Consider the following 24,204-nt stretch of genomic DNA (forward strand, 5'->3'; position numbering starts at 1 on the left):
TTAAAGAGTGTCATCTGGGCATAAATTACCACTTTTTCATGGCAGTAAGGATGTCTTCAGTGTATAAAGGATGTCTTCACAGCACAAAGGATGTCCTCAGGGTATAAAGGGAGTCTTCATGGCAGAACGTGAAGGGTGTCATTGGGGTACAAATTGGTGTCGTCATGGCAGGAAGGGTGTCCTCAGGGTAAGAAAGGGGTGTTCATGGCAAAAGAATGTCCTCAGGGTTCAAAGGATGTCTTCATAGCAGAAAAGGATGTCCTTGCAGTACAAAGGGTGTCTTCAGAGTAGTAGGCTGCATAAGCTGACAGTACATTATGAGTGTCATTCAGACATCATGGTGTCCTCTAGGTATCATTTAATTAAGAAAAGAGAGCTTTCACTGATAGCATGACAGGTAAAATGAAAGTAACCCCTGTGAAAGATTTATTAGTGCTAAATGATATACAAATCTATATATATATATATATGTAAGAGTATTGGGATAAAAGAATTTTTCACAACGTGACAAAGGAAAATAAACGAAAAAGAGAAAGAACGAAAAACTTAGCAAAGCATATAAAAAGCGTACTCAAACTAAATGTCTAAAATGGAGGATGGAAAATTGGGGAGGGTGTTATTATTGCATTTTTTCTTGGGGGGGGGGGGGAAGCAAAATGAGGTCTTCAGAGGTTCTGCAAGAATTTAGTCGTCATTATCATCAACATCACTGGGTGGTTCACCGTCACCCCTCCCCATCCCTCCTGTCTCCCACTTACCACTCCCTGTGGTTGGAATCTGGAGCCTCTTCTCCATCCATTATCTTTGAATTAGTACTTTCGTTCAGGCAATTTTTTGAAATGAACATATTACCAGAGTTTCTTATAGCTGAGGTGTAGCTCTTACCACTGAACTTAATTATAGTGTACTGTTGCCATAGGGATCTCATATTTCAGATGATTAAGTGTAAAAAAAAATATATCAATGATTGCATATATTTGACTGTAATATTACTCAACCGAAAAATACACAGTTACATACAAAATATATTAATCATGAATATTAAAAATGCATATTTATAGTATTGCATCACACACTCTATAAATCTACAAAATAATTTATAAATTGGCAATAGCTGATTTCAAGGAATGAGGATTTATCTCTAAAAAGTAAAAATACAACAACACTGTAAGACATAAGTGAAATGTTAATTCTTCTACATGGAATAGTCATTTTATACTACCACTCAAACTATACTGAAGAAACAGGCTGCATCTCACTTTTATTTGCATATATGCAAATATAATATCACCTCGATTCCCCCAAAAAAGAAGGAAAAAAGGTACCACTTCCTACCAATTTAACACCTTTACAGAAAGGTTAGCATATATTTTGTCACACTCAGTGCAATAGCAAAGCAATTGCACACTGTACAACACCCTGGTCCCTCCTCAGCCCCATCCTCTCCCTCCTTCAATATCATCTCCCTACCACATATAAACTCCGAGAGGAAACTTGACATCCCTCATCATCATCATCATCTTCGAGCTGTATTTGATAATGGACAGCATATCACTCATCCCTAACACCATCCTTCTGCTCCACCCCCTCCAACCGTATCCTTAATTCTTTCTCTTGTGCTATTGATCACAGTCAACCCATAAGGTACTGCACTAGGCATTGCATCCCTACTATAATCCCTTATGATTAATGGATGACCAATGTCAACGCAACTTTATATTTCTATATATACACACTTGCAGTTCTCTCTCTCTTGCTATTGATCACAGTCGACCCATAAGGTACCGCACTAGGCATTGTATCCCTACTACAATCCCTTATGATTAATGGATAACCAATGTCAAAGCAAGTTTATATTACTATAAATACACACTTGCAATTCTCTCTCTATCTTGCTATTGATCACAGTCGACCCATAAGGTACCGCACTAGGCATTGTATCCCTACTACAATCCCTTATGATTAATGGATGACCAATGTCAAAGCAACTTTATATTTCTATATATACACACTTTCAGTTCCCTCCCTCTCTTGCTATTGATCACAGTCAACCCATAAGCTACTGTACTAGGCATTGCATCCCTACTATAATCCCTTATGATTAATGGATGACCAATGTCAAAGCAACTTTATATTTCTATATACACACTTGCAATTATCTCTCTCTTGCTATTGATCACAGTCGACCCATAAGCTACTGTACTAGGCATTGCATCCCTACTACAATCCCTTATGATTAATGGATGACCAATGTCAAAGCAACTTTATATTTCTATATACACACTTGCAATTATCTCTCTCTTGCTATTGATCACAGTCAACACATAAGGTACTGTACTAGGCATTGCATCCCTACTACAATCCCTTATGATTAATGGATGACCAATGTCAGAGCAACTTTATATTACTATATAATATATTATAAAAACTTGTAGAAAAATTTAAAAAACATGGTTATTGCAAGTCTATTTCAGTCTCAGACATGGCACGCAAGGCAATTGGCAAGATAGCCGGGTGATTGCAAGATCTAGCAATTTCGTACACTACAACTTTGACCACTAATAAACTTCTGTAGTTGTACAGCGGAGCCCGGAGCTCACAGTCATGTTAACGATCCACATTGAGAAAGCTCTCTTCATTATGTCAATGCTAAACGTACGGTTCTTATAAGTCAACTAACCTTGTTAATTTGGATTTGTCTGGTTAGAACTATAAAACTGAATGCTTTACTGTACTTCAACTTCCCCAAATTGTTATAAAGATCTGAGTTTTAAATGAAGTGAGGTAAGAACCCTGAATAGAAACCTGACATCAGGAAATATATTTAAGGAATTTTTTTTGTCTGGTTGTCACTCAGACAACCAGGTCAACTTTAGCTGTCTGATACGCCGGTTGCCCGAAAAGAATTGGAGCTAAACGTAAACAAAGAACGACTAATATGTACACTGTTGGATAGATGTGTACAGTAGGTTCTAAGGTGATTAAAACAATATAGTTTTGGGCCTGTAAAACTCCCATTTGTGTGGATCATACTATAGGTATGGAAGGGACACCAATTTATTATTTTACCTACAATATCTGGGGGAATTAGTAACAATGCAATCTCAAGTTGATTTAAACAACAATTCATCCGTTAGACGCCCACAATTTTAGCTTATTTTGGTTGTCCGAACAGATATCAGGTCGTCTTGGCCGATCTGACTCCTGTTAAAATTTGCCCTGTCACATGATGCGAAGAATAGTCTATGACAGTAATTAAAAGCCGTGCAAAAGGACTGAACTTTGCATAAATTGATCCTGTATTTTCATGCATACAAATGAAAATTATTTCAGTACAGGTCTTTAAAGTTTGCAAAGCTGACTTATGGAAATTTAAAAACCTTTACAAAACCAAAAAATTTAGCAAACCTTTTGTAGAAAAATAATACGATTCGAGCCAATCTTCGCTGGAAAGAAAGAAAGCCATCCGACCAACGGGTGGTTAGGACTTGGTCCCGAGACTGATGGGAAGGCCATGTCACTGTGGAAATCTGCAATCACTCTAAACCCAGAGGTATAAGAAACCGCTTCTCTGAAGAGACCATTATGAGGGCCACTCTCATTGTCAATGAACAGAACAAAGGTTCCCGGAGATATTGCCCTCAAAAATGGAAATCGGAGATGAGCAGGTCGTTTGCACACGAAAGCTGATAGGGAAGATACGACTTTGGTGAGAGTCACCAGATGGGCCCTTCTTATCTTCGTTGCGACCTCGTCTGGCACGTTGCCCTCTGAGGTTAAATCGTAAGTCACGTAATCAATATTCTTAATATTCAAGTCACTCGTCCTTGCGTGCAGACTCGTCCAGGTGTCGCCCCATTCGCCGCATTTGTCGATAACTGTTCCCTGTACGTCGCTCGATATGTTCAACGTTTTCAAGAACAGAGCGAACCCTAGGATGTCAGTGGCGGGTCCGCCACCGATGGCACATACGTCAAACGTACGGACGTACTGCCAGGAAACAAAATTTTGGGTGAACTTTGTCATCTCGACTAAGGCTGTATGCACGAGATGGCTGTGTCGCATGAGGAAGACATAGACGTAGGCCCACCGCGTAGGACTATCACCAAAGTCCAGTCGTTCATTTGGCGTCGTCAAGTTGACATTGTAGCTGTCTACGATCCTTTTCAAGAGCTCTTTGAACGGTACGGTAACATGATTCCTTATGATGAGTGGCATGATGATGTCGCGCTCAATCTCATCCAGAAGGTGACGAAGATAGCCTGCTGACTCGTCATACCCAGGAGGTTTGACGAGGATTGGCAGTGGATGAACTGGTGGTGGGTATGGTAGGTAGCTGATGAAGAAGTACAGTACAGTTCTCGTTAATTATAAGCGTTATCATGTTACATAAGCCTTTGTGCTGTTAACTGTAAACTAATATGTATCATCATGCCGAATGCTGTAAGCAAAATTATCTTCATTTTTCATTCACAAAGCATGACATCCAAATGAATATGGAAATACATACTGCATATTCATATTTCTGAGTATATGTTCTGTAGTGCTTTAGAAGTGATCCTTTTTGTTTGAGTTGCACCTTTCGTTTTCGTGCAGTTTTTCGTGAACAGCAATTTGTCCATTTTTATAGCATTTAACATTTGCAAAATGGATACCAGATTTTTGGCGATTCATTCAATCTGCAACTCTGTGGCTCGCTATGTTTTTAACAGGGCTCCACCAATTTATGATCAAGAAATGAAAAGGAAAAGAGAAAAAAAATTGTGCTCATGCAGCCTCACATTGGCCTTAGGACACACAACAACAACTCAACATGAGCTTTAAAGGATGACAAATTTACACAGAAGCTTATAGGTCTTGATATATATGTTATAGTTTAAAAACAAATGAAACAAAGTGTGTGCTAGTAATGTTTCTGGAATGCTCCAAAGATGCTTTCTTGATAATATGAAGTTAAGAGAACATGTTATGGTTGAGTTTCTGTTTAAGAATGTGCAGTACTATAAACAATGGATTAACACTAACACATTTAGTGCTGCACTGTGGAGCTGGCACCATCATATGTGAAGCCTTTAAAGGGTGGGAAGACTCGCGCACAAAGAAACGTCTAATGCTGGTAATCTGACCTAGTTTCGAATGAGGTGTAACAGAAGTGTTAGACACCACCATCGATCCCTAAAAATGCACACACAACTTGCTACCGTCGGTCCTACTCCTAGTGTACAGTCAGTACATACAGCTGCAGTCAATACCCACAGCACAGTGTATAAACGATACAGCGATGGACATCTCAGGTCCAGCTAAAGATAACACGGTATCACGTTTCATTACTGTCTGCATTTTGGCCGCATGCGGTTTGGGGCGAGTCTTCAATGCCTTTAAGTGTTTAGTTCTAGGCCTATATTACATATTTTATGTAGCCAGCTAAATCTGCCTTGTTGATGTGTATCTTTAGATGTACTATAGGCCTAGGCTAAACTGGATTGTCATTTGAAAAAAAAAAGAGAGGAAACTAGCTACATAGGCTAGGACTTATTGTTTGCTCACCTCATGTCAACCCTCCACTGCAGTGGGTAACCTATGTATTATCAAATAAAAATGATGAAGTTAAACCGTCGCCTTCAAATAAGCTGTCACCTTCAGAATCGGTTTATGCTAGTGGTATTGTTACTTATTTGTTCGCCGATACAGTATGCGTGTGCTCCTATAGGCTAGTCTATGCCCTTATTCATTGAAACACATTCGCGAAGCACTTGACATACTTCCCATTGGAAATCCCCCATTTCACATTATTCCCAAGAATGGCAATACGCCCTTGGTGTTCAGCCAGCTGGGTGTTCAGATAGTATTTTGATACAGCTGTAGTAACGTGTAACGGGGTTTTCAGGTTTGTTTCCCTCATCGATCTTTACACATTATTGGTTCTCCTTCGGCTCACAAAAATAATATCAATATTGAACTTGCTTCAAGTCGGCTGCTAGTTCGCGGGGTATTCAATCTAGCCGATGTCATACATTGAGGTGATCATGAGAATTTCTCATCATATTTTCTATAAATCAAAATGCTTTGATCATTCATTTTCCACTCTCTTTCGTATTCTCAGATACAATGTTTCAGCTACAGAAACTGAGATAACAAATTAACTGCTCCTGAACTCGTCGCGTTAGCGAGGTATTACCTTACCTATATATTTTTGGTCACCTGGTCCAAAAGACGCGTTACTTGTATTGTACTGTACTCGAGCTGAGCATGAGACGGTCATGCAATTGCGCACGAAATCCACATACATTCAACACAGCACAAGCCTAGTAACGCGAGAAAAGGAGGCTGAAATAATTGAATTTCCCGTCTGGACTCTTTATCAAATTACCGTATATCTCGTTCTTGTGTAGTTAGAACTGATTGCTGTGCGTTCGATAGATCTTCCATTTGAACAATCTAGCCTAGCTTTCGTGACTTCTAAGGCCTAACTTCATGTGATATATATTGTGAAGTTCGGATAATCATAGACTAGGCCCACCCAGTAACGATGGGTCGCACGGTTACCCTGGCAGCATGTACGCTAAACCAATGGGCCATGGACTTCGAAGGCAATCTCGCAAGAATTCTAAAGAGTAAGTATCGTTAGAAAAAGTAAGTTGGGCCTATCGCTCACGATGAAGCCAGTGACATAAAATAATATTTCATTTTAGACCAGACCTTCAAACAATGAGCTTTGAAGTTTGACTCTTGACAAACTATTTTAAAGCCTGGATAAGTAGCCTAGTGAGTAGTGTTTGGGGTAACATCTTGGGTCCTAGGCCTAGTATAAGTTGCCCTTGGTTCATTAAGCCAAGTAGCCTCTATTGGGTGGCATTTAGGGGCCTTCAGAGGCTCAGTTTTGTTACTAAATCTAGCATGGTGGGTTAAAGTCTAATAATAAATAATGGAAAAGAGCAAAGAAATTAATGGCTTAGCCTACTGTAGCAGTTAAGGGATTTGAACCATTATTAAACTTATGGTTTCAAGCCCAGTGCTCTACTGAGCTATCCAGCCCATAGTTGGAGATCCTTATATATTATATAGCCTATTGTTTTGCGGGGGGCTCCAGTCAGAAGCCACAGAACAGTACCTTGCATACTGTGTGGCAAGGGATCGCACTATACAGTAGTTTTGGTACGCCCATGTTTCATTTGATACAGCCCAGAGAATGACAGGGAGGGCATTTTATTTTCGTTTTTTGAATGCATCTGGCAACAGTAGAATTCACGATATCATCCGGGCAATTCATCCAAAAATACTTGTCTTTTTTTTCATATATACTCCCAAATTCACAAATAATATTTCTACCAAAACGTTGCATTTTGTTGAAATTCTAAATAGATTCAAGAGTGTTATAAGAGGATCATAAAGGGTCAAAGTAGTCTTCATTCAATCAACCATTTCTTTAGTTAGGAAAATGATATTATTATGGGCTTTTCAACTTATAATGAAGAGTATTTTTCTCTTAAAGATGAATGTTATATATTGACAGTCATATCCCTATAAGACATTGACCAAATCTACCATCAAATTGTTTTCTCTCAAGTCTACATCATCCTATGCAGTAGCTTTCATGATCTGTTAACAACATGAATGTATCTTTATTTAATGTTTTTTGACGAAAATTTATCAAATCTTGGGGTATTTCCTTAGTGGTACGTACAGTATCATGGCACAGTCTAAATACAACTACCTCATCCTTATATTGGCAATATTATTGAAATCTTGGTTCAGTGGGTTTTTCTCCATACTAAATTAAATTACTGTTAACTTCCTGTAAAATAAAAAGTTACCAATTGCCTGCATCCTGCCACATCCTAGCAGTTCTTTAGTTGTCTCAAAAGATGCAAAGAAAAAACGTGAAACCACTTTGTGAATCCAAATGTTGTGTACCCATATATACTGTATAGTACAGTTCTTGGCTCAGTGTCACTGAGTGGAATTGATACTAAATTAATGGTTACGTTTCTAGTATAAGTGAAGAGGAGACCAAAGACTTCATATTTTGCAAAAACAATTGGGAATAGACTGTTAGTTGCATCAGTGTGTAAACTTATTTTGTGTAAGATTCGTTATAGGTTCAATGGTCGGTAAAATTACCAAATTTAATGCAAACAGCTGGTTTTTATTAAAACTGATCAAAAATAAAACTAGCTTTTAGCTGAAAGTATAATGTTGAAACAGACCTATGATACAATATGTACATGGAGGTACTATTTATGATTATTATGTTTAATGGATATTCTGTATTTGAATTTGGAAATTGTTATTAATTTATTTCAGGTATTGAGATAGCTAAAGAGAAAGGAGCAAGCTACAGACTTGGACCGGAATTGGAAATATGGTAAATAAACTGTTTTAATGATATACAGTTCTAGACATGTTTAGCCCCTTCTAGATTTTTCAGAGAGCTCTGTGAATATGAAGTGTGCAGTGGTTGTCTTGTTGTACCTATCTCTCTATGTATATGTATGTACCTATGCCGAGAGAATCTGGTTCCTAATGACATTAAGATCCTAATAAAGAGATGTGGCATCTTAAAGAGAACAAGACATTTGCTTTAAGTCAGGGTTGTCCAACCTATGGCCCGCGGGCCACAGTCCGGCCCGCCGCAGGGTTGCGTCCGGCCCGCCAGAGATGCTCTACGGTGCGAAATTTTATTGAGCAGAATTATTGATAACAAGTTGAAGCTATAAAATCAATCATTCGAACCTTCTGGGTCCAAAAAAACTGCATACAGGTTACTTTGTGTGACTCTCTCAGCGGAGGAGGGGGGGTGGGGCGGCTGGACTTTATTCATCTGTTTTATCAGGAAGGAAAATAAATCAGTGTGCTCCGCGCGCAGTGCTCACATTTTGTTGCCTTGGGCTTCGGGCGAAAAATCGAGCGTAGGGTTCATGCAGCCCCCTCCTTCATCATAATCATTCCATGTGGCCCTCCTCTGCAAAAGGTTGGACAACCCTGCTTTAAGTGGACTTGAACGTTAACGAGACATCAGGTTACTAGCTCACTGCTCTACCATCTGAGCCATCTGACTAGATACTACTACTTGATACACTAGTACAATCTGTAACTTGTTACACTACTGTAACTTGCTACACTACTAACTGTAACTTGATACACTAACTGTAACCTGATACACTAACTGTAACTTGATACACTAACTGTAACTTGATACACTGCTGTAACTTGATACACTGCTGTAACTTGCAACACTGCTGTAACTTGCTACACTGAGCTGTAACTTGATACACTGCTGTAACTTGCTGCACTACTGTAACTTGATACACTGCTGTAATGTGATACAGTGCTGTAACTTGATACACTAACTGTAACTTGACACACTAACTGTAACTTGATACACTATTGTCACTTGATACACTACTGTAACTTGATACATTTGTTGGATACTGTAACTAACACAAGTTCAATACAGTTACTGGGTTTGCTGAAATGTGTACCAGGCTCCAGAAATTGCATTATTTAATTTTTGTTACAGAATCTAACAGAGAATTGTTGTCTTAGTTATAGTTACTTAACAGCCATGTTTTGTCATTTTCTTTGTATTTTCAGTGGCTATGGATGCAGCGACCACTTTTATGAATCCGACACATGCCTTCACTCCTGGCAAGTCCTGGCTGAGCTTCTCAAATCTCCTATCACCAGGGAGATCATTTGTGACGTTGGAATGTGAGTGTAGGAATTCTAGTTCTCCACATCTCTGTACAAAAAGACAATGTTGACCTGGATCTCACCACTTAATGATTATGCTGAACACACATTGTGCTGTACCTTACTACCTTCATTTAACATAAGTTGAACTTTAACACTTTAACAGTATACCTTCTTCTTTTGAAAATATTCCAACTTTGTTAGATTAACTGTGTAGGATTAGCAACATCCAATACAGACAATTCCAAAAAGACGATGGATAATCTACTGTGAAAATGTGCAGGAAATCTGTTTTTCGACAATCCCCCCCAACCCCTCCACCCCCGCTCATGAAGTCTTGACCTACTGTACCTCTGGGTGTAGTATCGATCAAACAGGTTTCACTGTTATATTAACCAATTGATATGAAATTATGAAAAAAGAGAAATTATATATCTGCGGTAAAAAGAGAAGTTTATAGGATTTAGAATTAATCATTGATCATCACTTTGGGCTCCACATTACAATCAGTCAATATATTTTGTTAATGATTCCCAGAAAAAGAAACGATTATAAATAAACATGTCATGATCCTTTCAAAAAGAAGATTTGCTTTTTCAGACTGGAATTGCAAGTGGAATGTTGTGCAGATCGGAGCCATTCCAGTTCCTTCTTTATTTTGAATTAAACACATCACATGCATTCTGTCTTTCTGAACGCAAATTTATTAGTAACGAAACCAGACACTTGATTCGGTTATATGTTAAGTTATTCTTGTATTTCTTTCACAGGCCTGTGATGCATAAGAATGTCAGGTACAACTGCAGAATCATCTTTCTGAATCGGTAAGAACTGTGTTAATAATATTCTCGTTGATATTTAATCGTATTTGTCAGTTTAAAACGATGGCACAGACAGACACGTCTGCAGGGCCTCTTTCATCAATTTGCCGTAGGTGCCCTCACAAATGATCTCAATCATCAAGGATCATCTAACCCAAGGTTCAAAGATTATCTGAAATAGCAGTGACTATCCATCCCAGAAAACAGCTTTACTGCGTCGGCAGTAAATGGAAAAAATCTAGGGTGCGATTTTACGAAAGATCTCATCAATCGTTCCTGTTTTCTGTCATTTCTGTGTTCACGCTCACTTTGGACAAAATGTTTTCAATATTTTTGGAAAATTGTCTTGGTGCTCCTTATGTATGCTACCAGGAAAAAATTGATGTGGTGCTGTGCCATTTTAAAGAAAATCCAAGGAAATTTCTAAGTTGCCCCTCATGATTCTCAATCGTGCCCTTGTGCATATCTTGCCATTGAAGGAACTTTTTGGTGGAGGCCAAGGTTATCCTCTGTTGGCTATACTTTGATAAATCAAGAAAACGTTATCTCAAAGTCTTGATCCTGATTTTAGGGTGACAGCTAAAAACCAACAACTATTTACCACATGAACCCTCAACCATCCCAGGGCATAGCTTAAGCTATCAACATTTGTGTCTCGTGTTTAAAAAACTGGGACCAAATTTTGTAATCGAAAATGTAACAGTTCTTTTAAATGAACCGAACTTGATTTCGATGAAAGACAATATCAGCAATCATTTCTGAATGTAATATATCATTTATGTAAGTTTTTTTCTTTTGCATTTTAACAGGAAAATTCTTCTCATCAAACCAAAGACTGACATGGCCAACCATGGGAATTATAGAGAGTTACGTTGGTTTACAGCCTGGGCCAAACACCAGATCATAGAGGAGTATTATCTACCGAGAATGATTGCAAAGATAACTAATCAGGTGAGTAGGCTTATTCATGAATATTTAACATGTGTTTACTTTTGTCATAGCCATGTCAGGGAGGTTTATCCTGTTAGCCGCATCTTCGTTTTGCACACATCGATATGAAATGTCGGTTGTGAATGGCAAACAAGAAGGAAACCTGTTCTCTTGTACATTGAAATGCATCTTTGGGGGGAGGGGGAAGGGGGGAATGGGGGAGGGGAGGGGGATTTACCTTCAATTTATGCCTAACTTATACTGGTGCTGTGCCAGAGTGGATAAAGGCGGTGGCATTTGAAGCAATGAGGTTTAGCAATCGGGAGGCTCAGGGTTCGATACCCGGCCGGGTCATAGTAAGGTGGGTTTTTCCGTCCAAGAGCAATTTACGGTTTTCCCATCTGAAATGACTTTCTAAATTGGAAAGTTTCCAAATTTGAGTTAAAATGTTGAATTGGAAGCCACCCCACCTGTAAGTTGTAATCCATAAGCCCTTCGGGCTTCTCCCAAATTGTGGTCGCTTAAGCGTCGTAAAAATGACTGCTGATTGTTGTTACTATTAACTTTAATAGCAAGTTGTGGAAAGCACCCAGTTGTGACAATTGTTTACGTACAGGGCTATCATGTCATGCTCTAAAGCACTCTTACTGACAGTATGAGCAGTATGATGATCCACTTTCTATCAGAGACAGATTGGAACCTGTTCATACTGTCAGTACAAGTGCTTTGGAGCATGATATGACCGTACAGTATACAGTGGTATTAGCATAGCATTAGCATTGCATAAATTGTTCCAACTGGCTGGATGGGAGGAGATTATTTCATGAATAATCATTGGATTATATTGTAATAAAATACAAGGACCTCATGAAGCAAGCTCCTTCTAAGAAATGAAACTCTAAGATTTAACATGAAATTGAGAGACCAAACATGGCAACAACATGGCAACCAGACTATTCTCAGAAGAGGTTTTACATTGCAGTTTTAATTAGTCATTTTGCCACCAGTGTGGGACAGTAGGAGATATCCAAATTTGTAATAGTACTATATTCACTTTAAAAAAAAATTTAAAAAATACTATATTCACTTTTTGTTTTTTTAGCGTACACATTTCTTATTTTCTTTTTCTTTTTCTTCCTGTTCAATAATTGTAGACCACTGTTCCTATTGGAGATGCTGTTTTATCAACCAGAGATACCTGCATAGGATCAGAAGTTTGTGAAGGTCTGTGGACTGCAAACAGGTAAATATCAATACAGTCTGGTTGCCAAACTTGCTGGATTTCACATCTGGATGAAGTCTATATCTGTGGGAAAGATGTGTGTGTGACATATCATATTAGCTTAACACGGACAGACGGATATGTTTCAGGCTACAGGTATTGTTTCGACCTGTGTCTAGATTTGCAGGCATATGAAATATGAAGCTACCAGTATAAACCAAAATTTTGCATCACATTTTGAGATATAAACTTGACATTGTTGTTATTTCAAACTATCGATAAAACTTATGTTTCACACAGTTAAGTTCTTTTAAGTCTTTTCTTGCTTCTTTGGAGATACTCAACCATATTTCAGGGCATCCCTGAAAGGGGTTTATTTGTTTAGTTTGACACTCCATTTTATCCAGAACCAGTGAAAAAAAATCTATTGAACATGATATAATTTCAGTCTGAAAACCGTATAAAGACAAAATCTCAAATAGTGCAAGTTTGTTGAACTTTTCTTCTGGTATGTAGATCCCTCATGACAAGTACAAGATCCTTAGAGGTATTGGTTGAGGTCAGAGGTCACTTTTGGTCAGGACAGATCAGACTGGAAACCAATAGCTCAAAATGTAATGCTTTAAATCACCATTTTGTACTTAGTGTTTAGATCCAAATTAGTGATCACATAAATCCTTACATTCTTCTGTGAAGGTTCAATGGTCGATCACTTGAGGTTAATAGAGGTGAACATCTGAAAACCTTGTAAACACAAAAACCAAGGTAACATTAGTAAAAAACCTAGGCTTGCAGATGACTTGGAGTGAACAAGAGTCAACACTTAAATTTTTTTTATGTGCCTTGTAAGTGTTGTATGTTGTCGTTACCAAGGTCGTAACACAGAAACTAAGGTAACGTTAGTAAAAAACCTAGGCTTGCAGATGACTTGGAGTGAACAAGAGTCAACACTTAAATTTTTTTTTATGTGCCTTGTAAGTGTTGTATGTTGTCGTTACCAAGGTCGTAACACAGAAACTAAGGTAACGTTAGTAAAAAACCTAGGCTTGCTGATAACTTGGAGTGAACAATGGTCAACACTTTAAAAATCTTACGAACATTGTTAGTGTTGTATGTTGTCGTTACAAAGGTAGCAAGGGATCATTAATAGGCCAATTGGCTTCCCAGTTACTAATTTTTTTTTTTATTGTTTATGTTTCCTTTTGTTTCAGTCCTCACATAGCCATGTGCCTTGATGGTGTGGAGATATTCACGAATGGTAGCGGAAGTTACCACCAACTCAGGAAAGGTCATACATTGGTAGACTTGATCAAGTCTTGCACTATGAAGGTGAGGGAGTACTTTCACTAAAAACCCCCCAAAAAATAAAAGCTGTTCTTTTGTCACAATTATGTCCAAAAGAAGTAAACTTACATGATATATAGTAATAAAGTATAGACATTGGGTAAAAGTAATTTTTTTTAATATTCGTAGGAATATGTCAAACCATCCTTAACAGATTAAAAATATTGACATATTTCCAAAATTTTCAGTCACAAATATTTGCATATTCATGAATCAGATGGTTGAACCAGCCAGTTGGGACAATTTCCTAATGCTAATACCTCTCTAAACTGTACTCCATTATCATGCTCTCGAAGCACTGGTATTGTCAGTACAAACAGTTCCTGATATTCATACTGCTTGTACTGACAATACAAGTGCTCTGAAGCGGGACATAACACAGTATAGAAAATATTGTCCCAACTGGGTGGTTGAACTGCGTATCACATTTATTCCGGTTCCATGTTAAAGATGACGTTACACAGAATTATTAGCAGACCATATCGTAACATATAATGAAGTGTGCATCAACAATGAGTTCGGTCATGAACAAAATGTTAACCTTACATCAGCCATTAATGTCCTTCCAATTTCTGATGGGGATGGACAACATGTGTAAATAGTTCATACCTGTAGTTTCCTGAGAAGAATTATGCTAAATGTTATTAATGATTTATTTTTCTTTTCACCATCACAGTGCGGGGGCATTTACATGTATTCAAACCTGAGAGGTTGCGATGGGGAGAGAGCTTATTATTATGGAGGATCTACCATCGCCCTGAACGGAGATATTATCACACGCGGGGAAGAGTTTTCTCTGCAAGATGTGGTGAGCATGTCCAACTGTGCAACACAAGATGGAACACGTTCCTTTGAAGAGTCACGTTTTGATCATGACACTCTTTCAAAATATTCTAAATTAAAGTTTTAACTGGTTTATGAAAAACATTGAAGAAAACTGGGTTACAAGTTTAGCCAAGGGACACAACTTGACAATTGTCTTCAACTTTTATGAGATGTGAAATATGAATATTGTAGCAAGAGTGTCAATTTAACTTGAAGTTTACATTAGGGTGGTGGTCTGACTCGACATTACCATTTAAACTCATTGCCACAGATTTTCCTGACTTTAGTTCATTCATCTGTAATGGAAAATTTAACAAACTTGTTTGAGGCATTTAACTTTAGAAATTTAGTGGCTCGGATCACAAATGTTTACAATCTGTTTTTTCGAGGAACTCTTGTCTTTCATGGTGACTTAAGTACAGTAACATCACCAGATAGTCGCAGTTTCAATGCAAGTTTCAGGAGAAGAAGTTTTTCAAAACTTTTTGTCACATTTTTCTTGGGAAAAGATCATCTTCTTTCTGAAGGATAGAACCACCTCAGATTTGTCAGATAAATGTCCAATTTTTTGAGACAAACGAAGATCGATGATGACTTTCTCCGTTTTCTTTCTTCAGGAAGTTGTTGTTACAACCGTTGATCTGGAGGATGTGAGGGCCTATAGAGCCCATGTCAGTAGCACGTCTCAGCAGGTGAGAGCAAAGAGCAACCGCTGCTCATTTGTACGTGTGTATGTGTGTGTATGTATGTGTATGTATGTATGTGTATGTATGTATGTATTTTAGATCCTCCTGCAAGAAGGAACTCGTGAAGAAACCATCATTGGCTTATCAAAGCCGCAAGCTGACCGAAGTCGGTCATTTAGATTCATATTTAACGTCCATGATTATGAATTGTCAAAAACTCTGTAACTGGACGACATACTTTAATCTTGGAGTGACTCGAACTCGGGACCTTATGATTGAAAGGCACCGGCGTTAACCACTGAGCTAACACTCCTAGCCGGTTTATTTTTTTTTGTTTCTTGCTATCTGTTTACTCGTGTTTCCTCTGTCATGTGTGTTTGTTTGTCTTAGTTCTTTGTATCAATCATCTCACACTTAGTTACGAACATTTGACCAGTTTTGAGAGATGGTGATTGGATTGACTGGTAGTTTTTGACTATCAAACAATGGCAATTAAACAATGGCAATTAGGCTTGATTCTAATCTGCAGGTGTTGTATGGTCTAAGAGATGGTATTTCACTTTTCTCCTTTTAAAAACAGGAAAATGGTTTGCAGAGTAAGTTTGTGACAACCCCTTTTTTAAGCACCTCTAATTTAGTGTGTAGAAGTACCCAATTAAGTTAAAGGAGCCTTTTGTTTTTGGTGGCGGTCAAAGGTCATTTGGGGGTCATCAGAGGTCAAATTGTTAAACCCTTGTAAACATGTACACCCTTACTATACATGACATTAGATTCATGAAGAAAACTGCTCATGTTACATCATCAAATCCACAATGCATTTTTGCATTCTGGTTTAAGCAAATTCTATGCTATGTTGAAGCAAAGGGATAGTAAACACAGTACAGTGTATACACACCTTAACAGGGGTCGCATCACCAATGTCATTTGAAATTTACCATTTTTTCATGTACGTATAAATATTTCAACAAGAAACAAAACTTGAGGATTTGAACTACTGGCCTTAGCATTATATCTGTCGTGTACTCTAACAACTAAGCTGTTGATCTCTATGAGTTGTTTATCTATCTCTAATTAACGTATCCAAGTTTGCTCTAGACATTCGTAATTCATTTTCTATATTTCGTGAGAAGTTATTTATGTATTGGAGAAGTTATTTATTATTTGAGAAGTTATTTATTTGAGAAGTTATTTATTACATAATTTATTTTAATTTATTTATTTATTTCAATTTATAATTTATTTATTTATTATATAAGTTATTTATTTGAGAAGTTATTTTTTATGTGAGAAGTTATTTATTTATTATTTGAGAAGTTATTTTAAAAAGTTATTTAAATAACCTGAGAAGTTATTTATTTATCAAATGAAACCCGCTTCATTTTGAAAAATTTCTTTCTCATGCCATCAGGCTTCCCGAGCCAAACCATTCCCAAGGATTGAGGTGGATTTCTCCTTATCATCTCTGCTAAACAACGTCCCGGCGATGCCTCCTGTCCCACCAAGATTGTATTCAGCCGAGGAGGAAATAGCCATGGGTCCAGCATGCTGGCTTTGGGATTACTTGAGAAGAAGTGGACAGGTATGCTACATGTTGGTGAAGTTGCTATGCAGAGGTTAAAGGTTAGATTGTCAACCCTGCAATTGTTCGTTAGCTGTCTGGCTAAGAACGAAGCAGCAGAAAGGAGATTCTTCTTGTTCACCTGATTAAACTTTCCACAGGTTTAGCTGTGTCGAGACGAGTCATACATGGGTTTGGTTTTTATGGTTCCTGAAGGGACCTGAGTCCATGCGTGAGGTCTGTCGTCGTCATGGTGGCCACCTCAAGATCATTGTATGGATTGTGTTGAGAGTCCCTACATTGTATTGTACTCTTTGGGGTTGACTCGACTAAGCTTATCAATTTAGTGAGACACACATTGAGATGACCAGAAATCAAGAGTGTTTTCTGTTAAACGTGGGAATATAGCCATAAGGATGGCGGGCGGGGGGGGGGGGGGGGTTAAGGGGGAGGAAGGGAGGTAAAATATCCAAGGGTACTAGAAATAGATGCAGCTGACAAACTTAGGACTTCTTTTCTTTTAAGAAGTGCACAGACGGTAACAGCCTTTGGAAATGGAAGTTGGAATAAGTACTTTTGTTTTTGTTTTGACTGAGCTATTCAACATTTTATAATGCATCTTAAAAGTGATAATACGACAAGTTTTGTGATAATACAACAAGTTTTGGATGCACTATAATGGTTTACATTATTGAGCAACTTGTAAAAACTAGTTGTAACTCTCAAAACTGATTCCTGTGATTATTGAACCTCATTGCTCCGAGAAAATAAAAGACAAGAACTGACTATAATATAGTTATCTTTATAATGACGAACTCTTTCCCAAAGTTTGCTGAGACCAAAACAAATCTTTGCCCACGAATTCACTATATGTATTTTTGCCAAATACTTTAGGAATAAAAACAACTTTGTTTTGAATTCTTACAAACCAATCAAAGCAACTATCACCAGTGCAGGCTTCATTTGCATACCTTGTGTAATTGTCCATAAATTCCAATGACGAGACTCGGAAATGAAAATGATAAACAACATTCTTTAGCAGGTAGAGTGTCAAGTCAACTCTGCAGAATCAGTACCAAAAGTACCAATAGAGGAAAATATAAAATATTGCTCGAAAAAAAAGAAAGAAAAGGAAAAAATGGAATCTGACAATGGTTTATTTACAAGAACACAAGTGACCCATTGTTATGGCAATTGTTTCTTTTGCATTGTATGTATGTATGTATATATTTTAGATCCTCCTGCAAGCAGGAACTTGCGAAGAAGCCATCATTAGCTTATCAAAACCGCAAGCTGACTGAAGTCAGTCTCTTAGATTCATATTTTAACGTCCATGATTTTGAATTGTCAATTGTCAACAACTCTGTAACTAGATGACATACATTAATCTTGGAGTGACTTGAAGTCAGGACCTTATGATTGAAAGGCACCGGCGTTAACCACTGAGCTAACACTCCCTTAATGTCTGTTGTTATAGATTAACAACAAAGTAAATATCAAAGTTGATCTTAGCTATTTATTTATTCATGCTCCCTTCTTCCAGGCCGGTTTCTTCATCGCTTTAAGTGGCGGCATCGACAGTTCCTCTACGGCCTGTATCGTGGCCTCTATGTGTAGGATCGTTTGTAAAGCTGTCAGCGAAGGCAGTGAGTATTTCCCTCATCAATCATCTTCTATATCTTCATATCCCAGAGCGAGAGAGATATGGAACTATGAAAGGATTGGTTCAGTTGTCATATATGTTTATGTTATATGAAAGAGGACAATAAAAGAAACACAATGGTGAAAAAACTGTTCAAATATCTTTTTCGGTTAAAGAGATATTCAAGTGTAAAGTTTTATCAGATTGTGTAGAAACTGCTGAAATCTGACTAGCTGTGATGTCACATCCTCACATTCCTGAAAAGTCTTTGTTTTTTTCTCTAAATATTTTGTGATATTTCATGACTTTCAACCAAAGATATTTCAGGAGATCTCATATTTGTCAAAGGAAGTATTTGAGATTAAACAAATGTGTTAAAAATGTAAATAATTTAAAAAAATATATTCACAAATGTTAAGGAAGTGAGGATGTGACATCACACCCTCACAGTAAGTCTTTCTACACCAGTCGTTTTCAAAGAAATTTTGATATCTTCAAAGTGTCATATCTCCTTAACAGAGCATGCTATCATGGTAGTTTCTTCACTGTTCTTTTTGTCTTTTTGTGCTCTTTCATACAAAATAGACATGTCAAACACCTGAACCAATCTTAATAATTAATGAAACTTTTCATGATTTTATTCAATGACATCTAGATGCTAAGGTCCTCCCATTCAGTATCGTTGAGCTATCAGGCCCTGTATTAAGAAACTAGAAACGTTTTCTCATTTCCTGGAATTTCTTGTCATATGTCGTATGTCGTATGTCATATGTCGTATGTCGTATGTCGTCGTCGTCGTCGTCGTATGTCGTCGAGTCATATGTCGTAAATAAAGGTTTGCCTGTATTTTCCTAATATTTATGTATAAATTTATTTATCTAATTATAGGCAGGGTTGGTGATGTATAACACCTTTATTACAAACCATACTGTTTTTTTATGTTTGTTCACGTCCATGAAAACTACAAAAGAGAAAAGTTTTCTTGTTGTTTTTGATTGAACCAGGTTGGATAAAGGTTCTTTGTATTTCCAAGAACAAGGTGTATGTTCTGCAGTTTATAAAGATACAACTTGTACATGATACATCATGCACCTCTGCTATATTCGGACACAGTCAAAATCAGCTTAGAAAATGGGAATTCAAAAGTTTCTCCTTGGTCTTAAATTTTCTTGTTATCACATCAGATACCTACATGGTCCCTTATTCTTTTTCATTATGTTGTGAAGATCGTCTAAGAGAGACAAGTGTTTCTTGATGGCATTTAATTTTGGTTTTACTATATTGGATGTAGTTTTTATTGGCCTAAACATACATGGGGTGACGGATCGTTAGAAGTAGCTACTCCTCGCCTCTGGAATGGATTACCACTAGAACTCAGATCTTATGTTTCCCTCACTTTGTTCCAAAAAACTTCTGAAAACTCATCTTATGCATGAAGCATTCAACAATGTTAACCAATAATTCTTTTGTTCATTCGTGTTTGCTTTCTTTTCTCTCCCGCTCCTTGACCTCCTTCAGAGTTGATATGTGATATGTGGGTTATAAATCACCATTATTATTATTATTATTTGTTTGACATGTTTGATTGTTCTGGTTTATTTATTCATGTTCTGGTTTATTTATTCATGGTTTATTTTTTTTCCAGATGAACAAGTGCTGTCCGACGTTCGCAGGATCGCAAACGAGCCTTCCTACACCCCTACGGATCCTACAGAACTAGCGGGCAGATTATTAGTCACATGCTACATGGGAACTAAGAATTCTTCCATTAGCACCTATACACATGCCAAAAATCTAGCGGAACAGATTGGCAGGTAAGCGAATGATCCTGGAGGTGTTTAGAGTTGCCATGGTTTTTAATTTTGGTGAACCTAAGAGTTGTTCACTATCAGACAACATACTGGTTCATTTGAGACTCCTCGATACAGAATGATGACTCGCATGCTTAACATTTTCAAGAACTTTACTGGTCTTTTACGTAAAAGCCTTCAGAAAGAGACTCCCCTTTTTGGTGACTTGTAAAGCATGTAACAAGACAGAAGTACTTGGTATAAACTATGTTAAGTTGTTATGTGAGTTTTTTAATGCTATACATTAATAATGAACATAGTACATTACAGTTACAAAGACCACTAATTTGATTACGTTAATGATTCGTTCATACTGTAGACACTAAAGTTTGAAACAATGATGCTCGAATATTACGAAAAAAGTTGAATATATGAATTGAATAATTATTGAATAATGAAATGTAAAAAATAAGAAAAAGACCCTGAGATAAGTATTATGAATTTTGAATGATCACTGTGTATCCAAGTAAAAAATTTCATGGTTATTTCGCTGCGTTTTCGTTTGAGAAACAATGAATTGCTCCTGTGCTAAAAGCCACCTTAACTTTAGCTGCCCATGCTTGGAACCCACAGCCTCATAGATGCTAGATTTAATTGTCACTCAATGCTACTGCCTCTATATCCACTCAACCGTAGCGAAAATCCATGGAAGGCCCTTCTCGTCTCAGGCAAGAGCAATGGCTAGCAGTGGTTTTGCCATCCAAAAACTTTGCTTCCCTCCACCCCCCCCCCCACACAACCATATTTTATACCTCCCATCTATTTGTTTGCATGTACTGTACTTCCTTATAGCTTAAGAAGAAAAATTGATACATAAAGGTATGACACTTTCATCATTTTTAATAATTTTCATGGCATTCTGTATATTTGCATGTTTGACTCAGTTTGTCGATTTTTGCATTTGCTCTTCACTCTTTCAGTCACCACTTTGCTGTCACCATCGACCAAAGCGTTCAGTCTTCGGTAGAGATATTCACGAACGCAACGGGTAAAAGTCCTGCCTTCAAAGTGCACGGTGGAAGCTGGAGGGAAAATCTAGCGCTACAGAATATTCAGGTGCGCGTACTGTCTGTGATGCAGAGTAGATTTCATTGTGTAGATGCTAATTAATAATAATTATAATAATATTTGCTTTTTATATAGCGCTTTATACCAGCGATAGGTATCAAAGCACTTTGCAGACGTTATATTACCCCTGGTCAATGATTACCTGTCCCAGAGATAATCCCTCCAGTCGGCAGCAGTTATATACTGCGCCCAATGACAAGTTACTTCACAGGTACCCATTTAACCCCTGGGTGGAGAGAGGCAATTGAGATAAAGCATCTTGCCCAAGGACACAACGGAATGAACTAGGCAGGAATCGAACCAGCAATCCTTGGATCACGAGTCCGACACCTTAGCCAATTGGCCACCACGCTCTCAATTAGGCCCAGGATAACACTTTTGGCACATGTGGAGAACTACAGGGCTTGAAATTAAGGATGGAGAGGGGCAAGGCAATTATTTCCTAGAAATTACAGTGGATTATCATCGAATTTGAAATTTCTCATCTTTCAGAAGAGCACGAAGCTCATTTTCAACATCCAAAGTGATAGAAAACTTCTACAGAAATGGCAGAAAACTGTAACATATCACATTTTTCTTAAACACGTCTCAGACAGACAGACAGACAGACAGATGCATGCAGCAAGATCACCTAGGGTCAACCATTTGTTATGTTTCCTATTGTAAAGTACTCAATAGCTGTTTTTGGGTACAATAGTCACTGGAGTATCAGCAATGTTTCTTAAGGTCTGAGATTTCAGTTTGAAGTTTAATGATAGAGCTCATCTTATAGAGAACATCATTTTTTTTGTGTTTTGTTTTATTGTACACTAACATTTTAAAATAATTTTTTCTTATTACGAACTCACTTTTGATGTCCTGTTTATAAATATTTATATTTCTACTGGAAATAAATAAATAGAAAAAAAAATCAAGAGGGCATGTGTGGCCACTTAATTATATAGGCACAATAGTTGTTGCCATCAGTTAAGGGTGATGCAATTGGTCAATCAGAGCCCTACCCAACACCATTTCCATGGTGACAGGTCTTTGTTTAGTGAAGCAATCTCATTATCAAATTTTGAACTAAAGAAAAAAGAAGAGCATTTTCTTTTGTGTGCACCCTATGAGTATTAACTGTGAATGGACCTTCTGTTTACTCTCTCCGTAGGCTCGTTCTCGGATGGTGTTGTCGTATCTCTTCGCACAGTTGACCATGTGGAGTGAGGATAAACCGGGGGGGTTGCTGGTCCTTGGAACCTCCAATGTGGATGAATGGTGAGAACTTATCCACTAGCTGGTTTTACGATCTTTCTGATCGATCGTAGGGTGATGTATCTGAGTAATTTTACTAGTGTATTCCCCAGCAGTAGCACCTAGAAATTTTTAATTGTGTCTTTAATGGTATCAATAATACATGGATTCTGACTGTGAGTGACTCTGAAACGTGAAATATTTTGTTAATACATTTATAACAGATAACATTTCAAACGTTAACAGTGATGTTATGATGTAATTATTCAACGGTAATTTCCCAACCTCTCCTCCGAAACACTTATCCCCAAGCTCTTGAGTTCAGAGTTTAATGTTAACATTTTGCATAATTTCATGAATTGTGTTTTTGCCCGGTTACTATGACTACTATTGCATGCTGTAAGAACAAACTACAGTCGGATGCCAATCTTGTTAGTGCTGTATAGCAAATCAGAGGATTAAGTAGAGGTACATGCAAGTCCACTGGCTTCATGGTTTCATTTCAAATAAGAGTAGGTACCTTGTATCCAACACCACATCACTGCTACAACACTATATCAGGATCGCAGTGACTAGTTAAATGCTATGCTGATGCTAAAGTAGGTACGGATATGAAACAATGCTTAATACAAATTTAAATGGTATTTTGCATTCTTTATAAACCTCAAAATTTCAACACAAAAATGACATTAAGAAGTGATGTTAACATTACAGTTGTTGACTTCCAGTTTTCTCATTGCTGAAGATGTAGCAGAACTACTACATTATTTTTACGATGCATTGAACCTGTGATTTCATTCTATAGTCTCCGTGGTTACCTGACCAAATACGACTGTTCCAGTGCAGACATCAATCCTATTGGAAGTATCAGCAAGACGGATCTGCGTAGATTTATCGTTTATGCCATCAAAGAATTTGGCATAACTGCTCTTGAAGGGTGAGTTATACTTGTTTATTTGATTTGATTTTTTTACAATTGAGGATATATATTAACCTTAAGGAGAAAAGTCTCAAAGTAGTTAAACTTGAACATAGAATCTCAAACCCAGTTGTCATAGTGTATCTGATCATTTGTTTGGAGGGGAGGGGGCGGTGAAGGGAGGTGTTATTTTTTTTTGGTGGTATGTAATTTTTCTGAATTATGCATTATATTTGAAAGAAAAAGGCCTGGGATGAGTGGGGAGGGGGAGTTGAGCAGTAGGTGGAGTAGACAGAAAATAATCTTGTAGAGAGGCAAAAGATGAATAATTCAGGTTTTTCAGAGATGCAGTGAACAGTTCAAAGATTGTTTAATAACAGTGGGTGGAGCTTTATATTCTGTATTGCCCTGGT

The 24,204-nt window shown here is 37.6% G+C and overlaps 2 protein-coding genes across 2 annotated transcripts in view; one reads left to right on the forward strand and one right to left on the reverse strand.

The window, feature by feature from the left end:
* Nucleotides 1-638: 638 nt before the first annotated feature.
* LOC139965278 (uncharacterized) lies at nucleotides 639-5,949 on the reverse strand. The gene is made up of 2 exons (XM_071967484.1): nucleotides 5,548-5,949; nucleotides 639-4,336 (listed from the first exon to the last, which is right to left on the reverse strand). The coding sequence occupies exons 1-2, from the start codon at nucleotides 5,550-5,552 to the stop codon at nucleotides 3,400-3,402; spliced, it is 942 nt and encodes a 313-aa protein (XP_071823585.1). The 5' UTR covers nucleotides 5,553-5,949; the 3' UTR covers nucleotides 639-3,399.
* A 49-nt stretch (nucleotides 5,950-5,998) lies between these two features.
* The window catches only part of LOC139965285 (glutamine-dependent NAD(+) synthetase-like), a 30,967-nt gene continuing 12,761 nt past the window's right edge, over nucleotides 5,999-24,204 (forward strand). The window contains exons 1-15 of the mRNA XM_071967496.1: nucleotides 5,999-6,614; nucleotides 8,305-8,365; nucleotides 9,595-9,711; nucleotides 10,464-10,517; nucleotides 11,324-11,465; nucleotides 12,599-12,687; nucleotides 13,878-13,995; nucleotides 14,687-14,818; nucleotides 15,453-15,527; nucleotides 16,930-17,100; nucleotides 18,623-18,725; nucleotides 20,367-20,535; nucleotides 21,492-21,627; nucleotides 22,790-22,896; nucleotides 23,678-23,809. Of these exons, the coding sequence (XP_071823597.1) occupies nucleotides 6,530-6,614; nucleotides 8,305-8,365; nucleotides 9,595-9,711; nucleotides 10,464-10,517; nucleotides 11,324-11,465; nucleotides 12,599-12,687; nucleotides 13,878-13,995; nucleotides 14,687-14,818; nucleotides 15,453-15,527; nucleotides 16,930-17,100; nucleotides 18,623-18,725; nucleotides 20,367-20,535; nucleotides 21,492-21,627; nucleotides 22,790-22,896; nucleotides 23,678-23,809 (1,691 nt within the window). The 5' untranslated portion in view covers nucleotides 5,999-6,529. The remainder of the gene's footprint in view (nucleotides 6,615-8,304; nucleotides 8,366-9,594; nucleotides 9,712-10,463; nucleotides 10,518-11,323; nucleotides 11,466-12,598; nucleotides 12,688-13,877; nucleotides 13,996-14,686; nucleotides 14,819-15,452; nucleotides 15,528-16,929; nucleotides 17,101-18,622; nucleotides 18,726-20,366; nucleotides 20,536-21,491; nucleotides 21,628-22,789; nucleotides 22,897-23,677; nucleotides 23,810-24,204) is intronic.

Source organism: Apostichopus japonicus, chromosome 1 (genome assembly GCF_037975245.1).
Source record: "Apostichopus japonicus isolate 1M-3 chromosome 1, ASM3797524v1, whole genome shotgun sequence".
NCBI lineage: Eukaryota > Metazoa > Echinodermata > Holothuroidea > Aspidochirotida > Stichopodidae > Apostichopus > Apostichopus japonicus.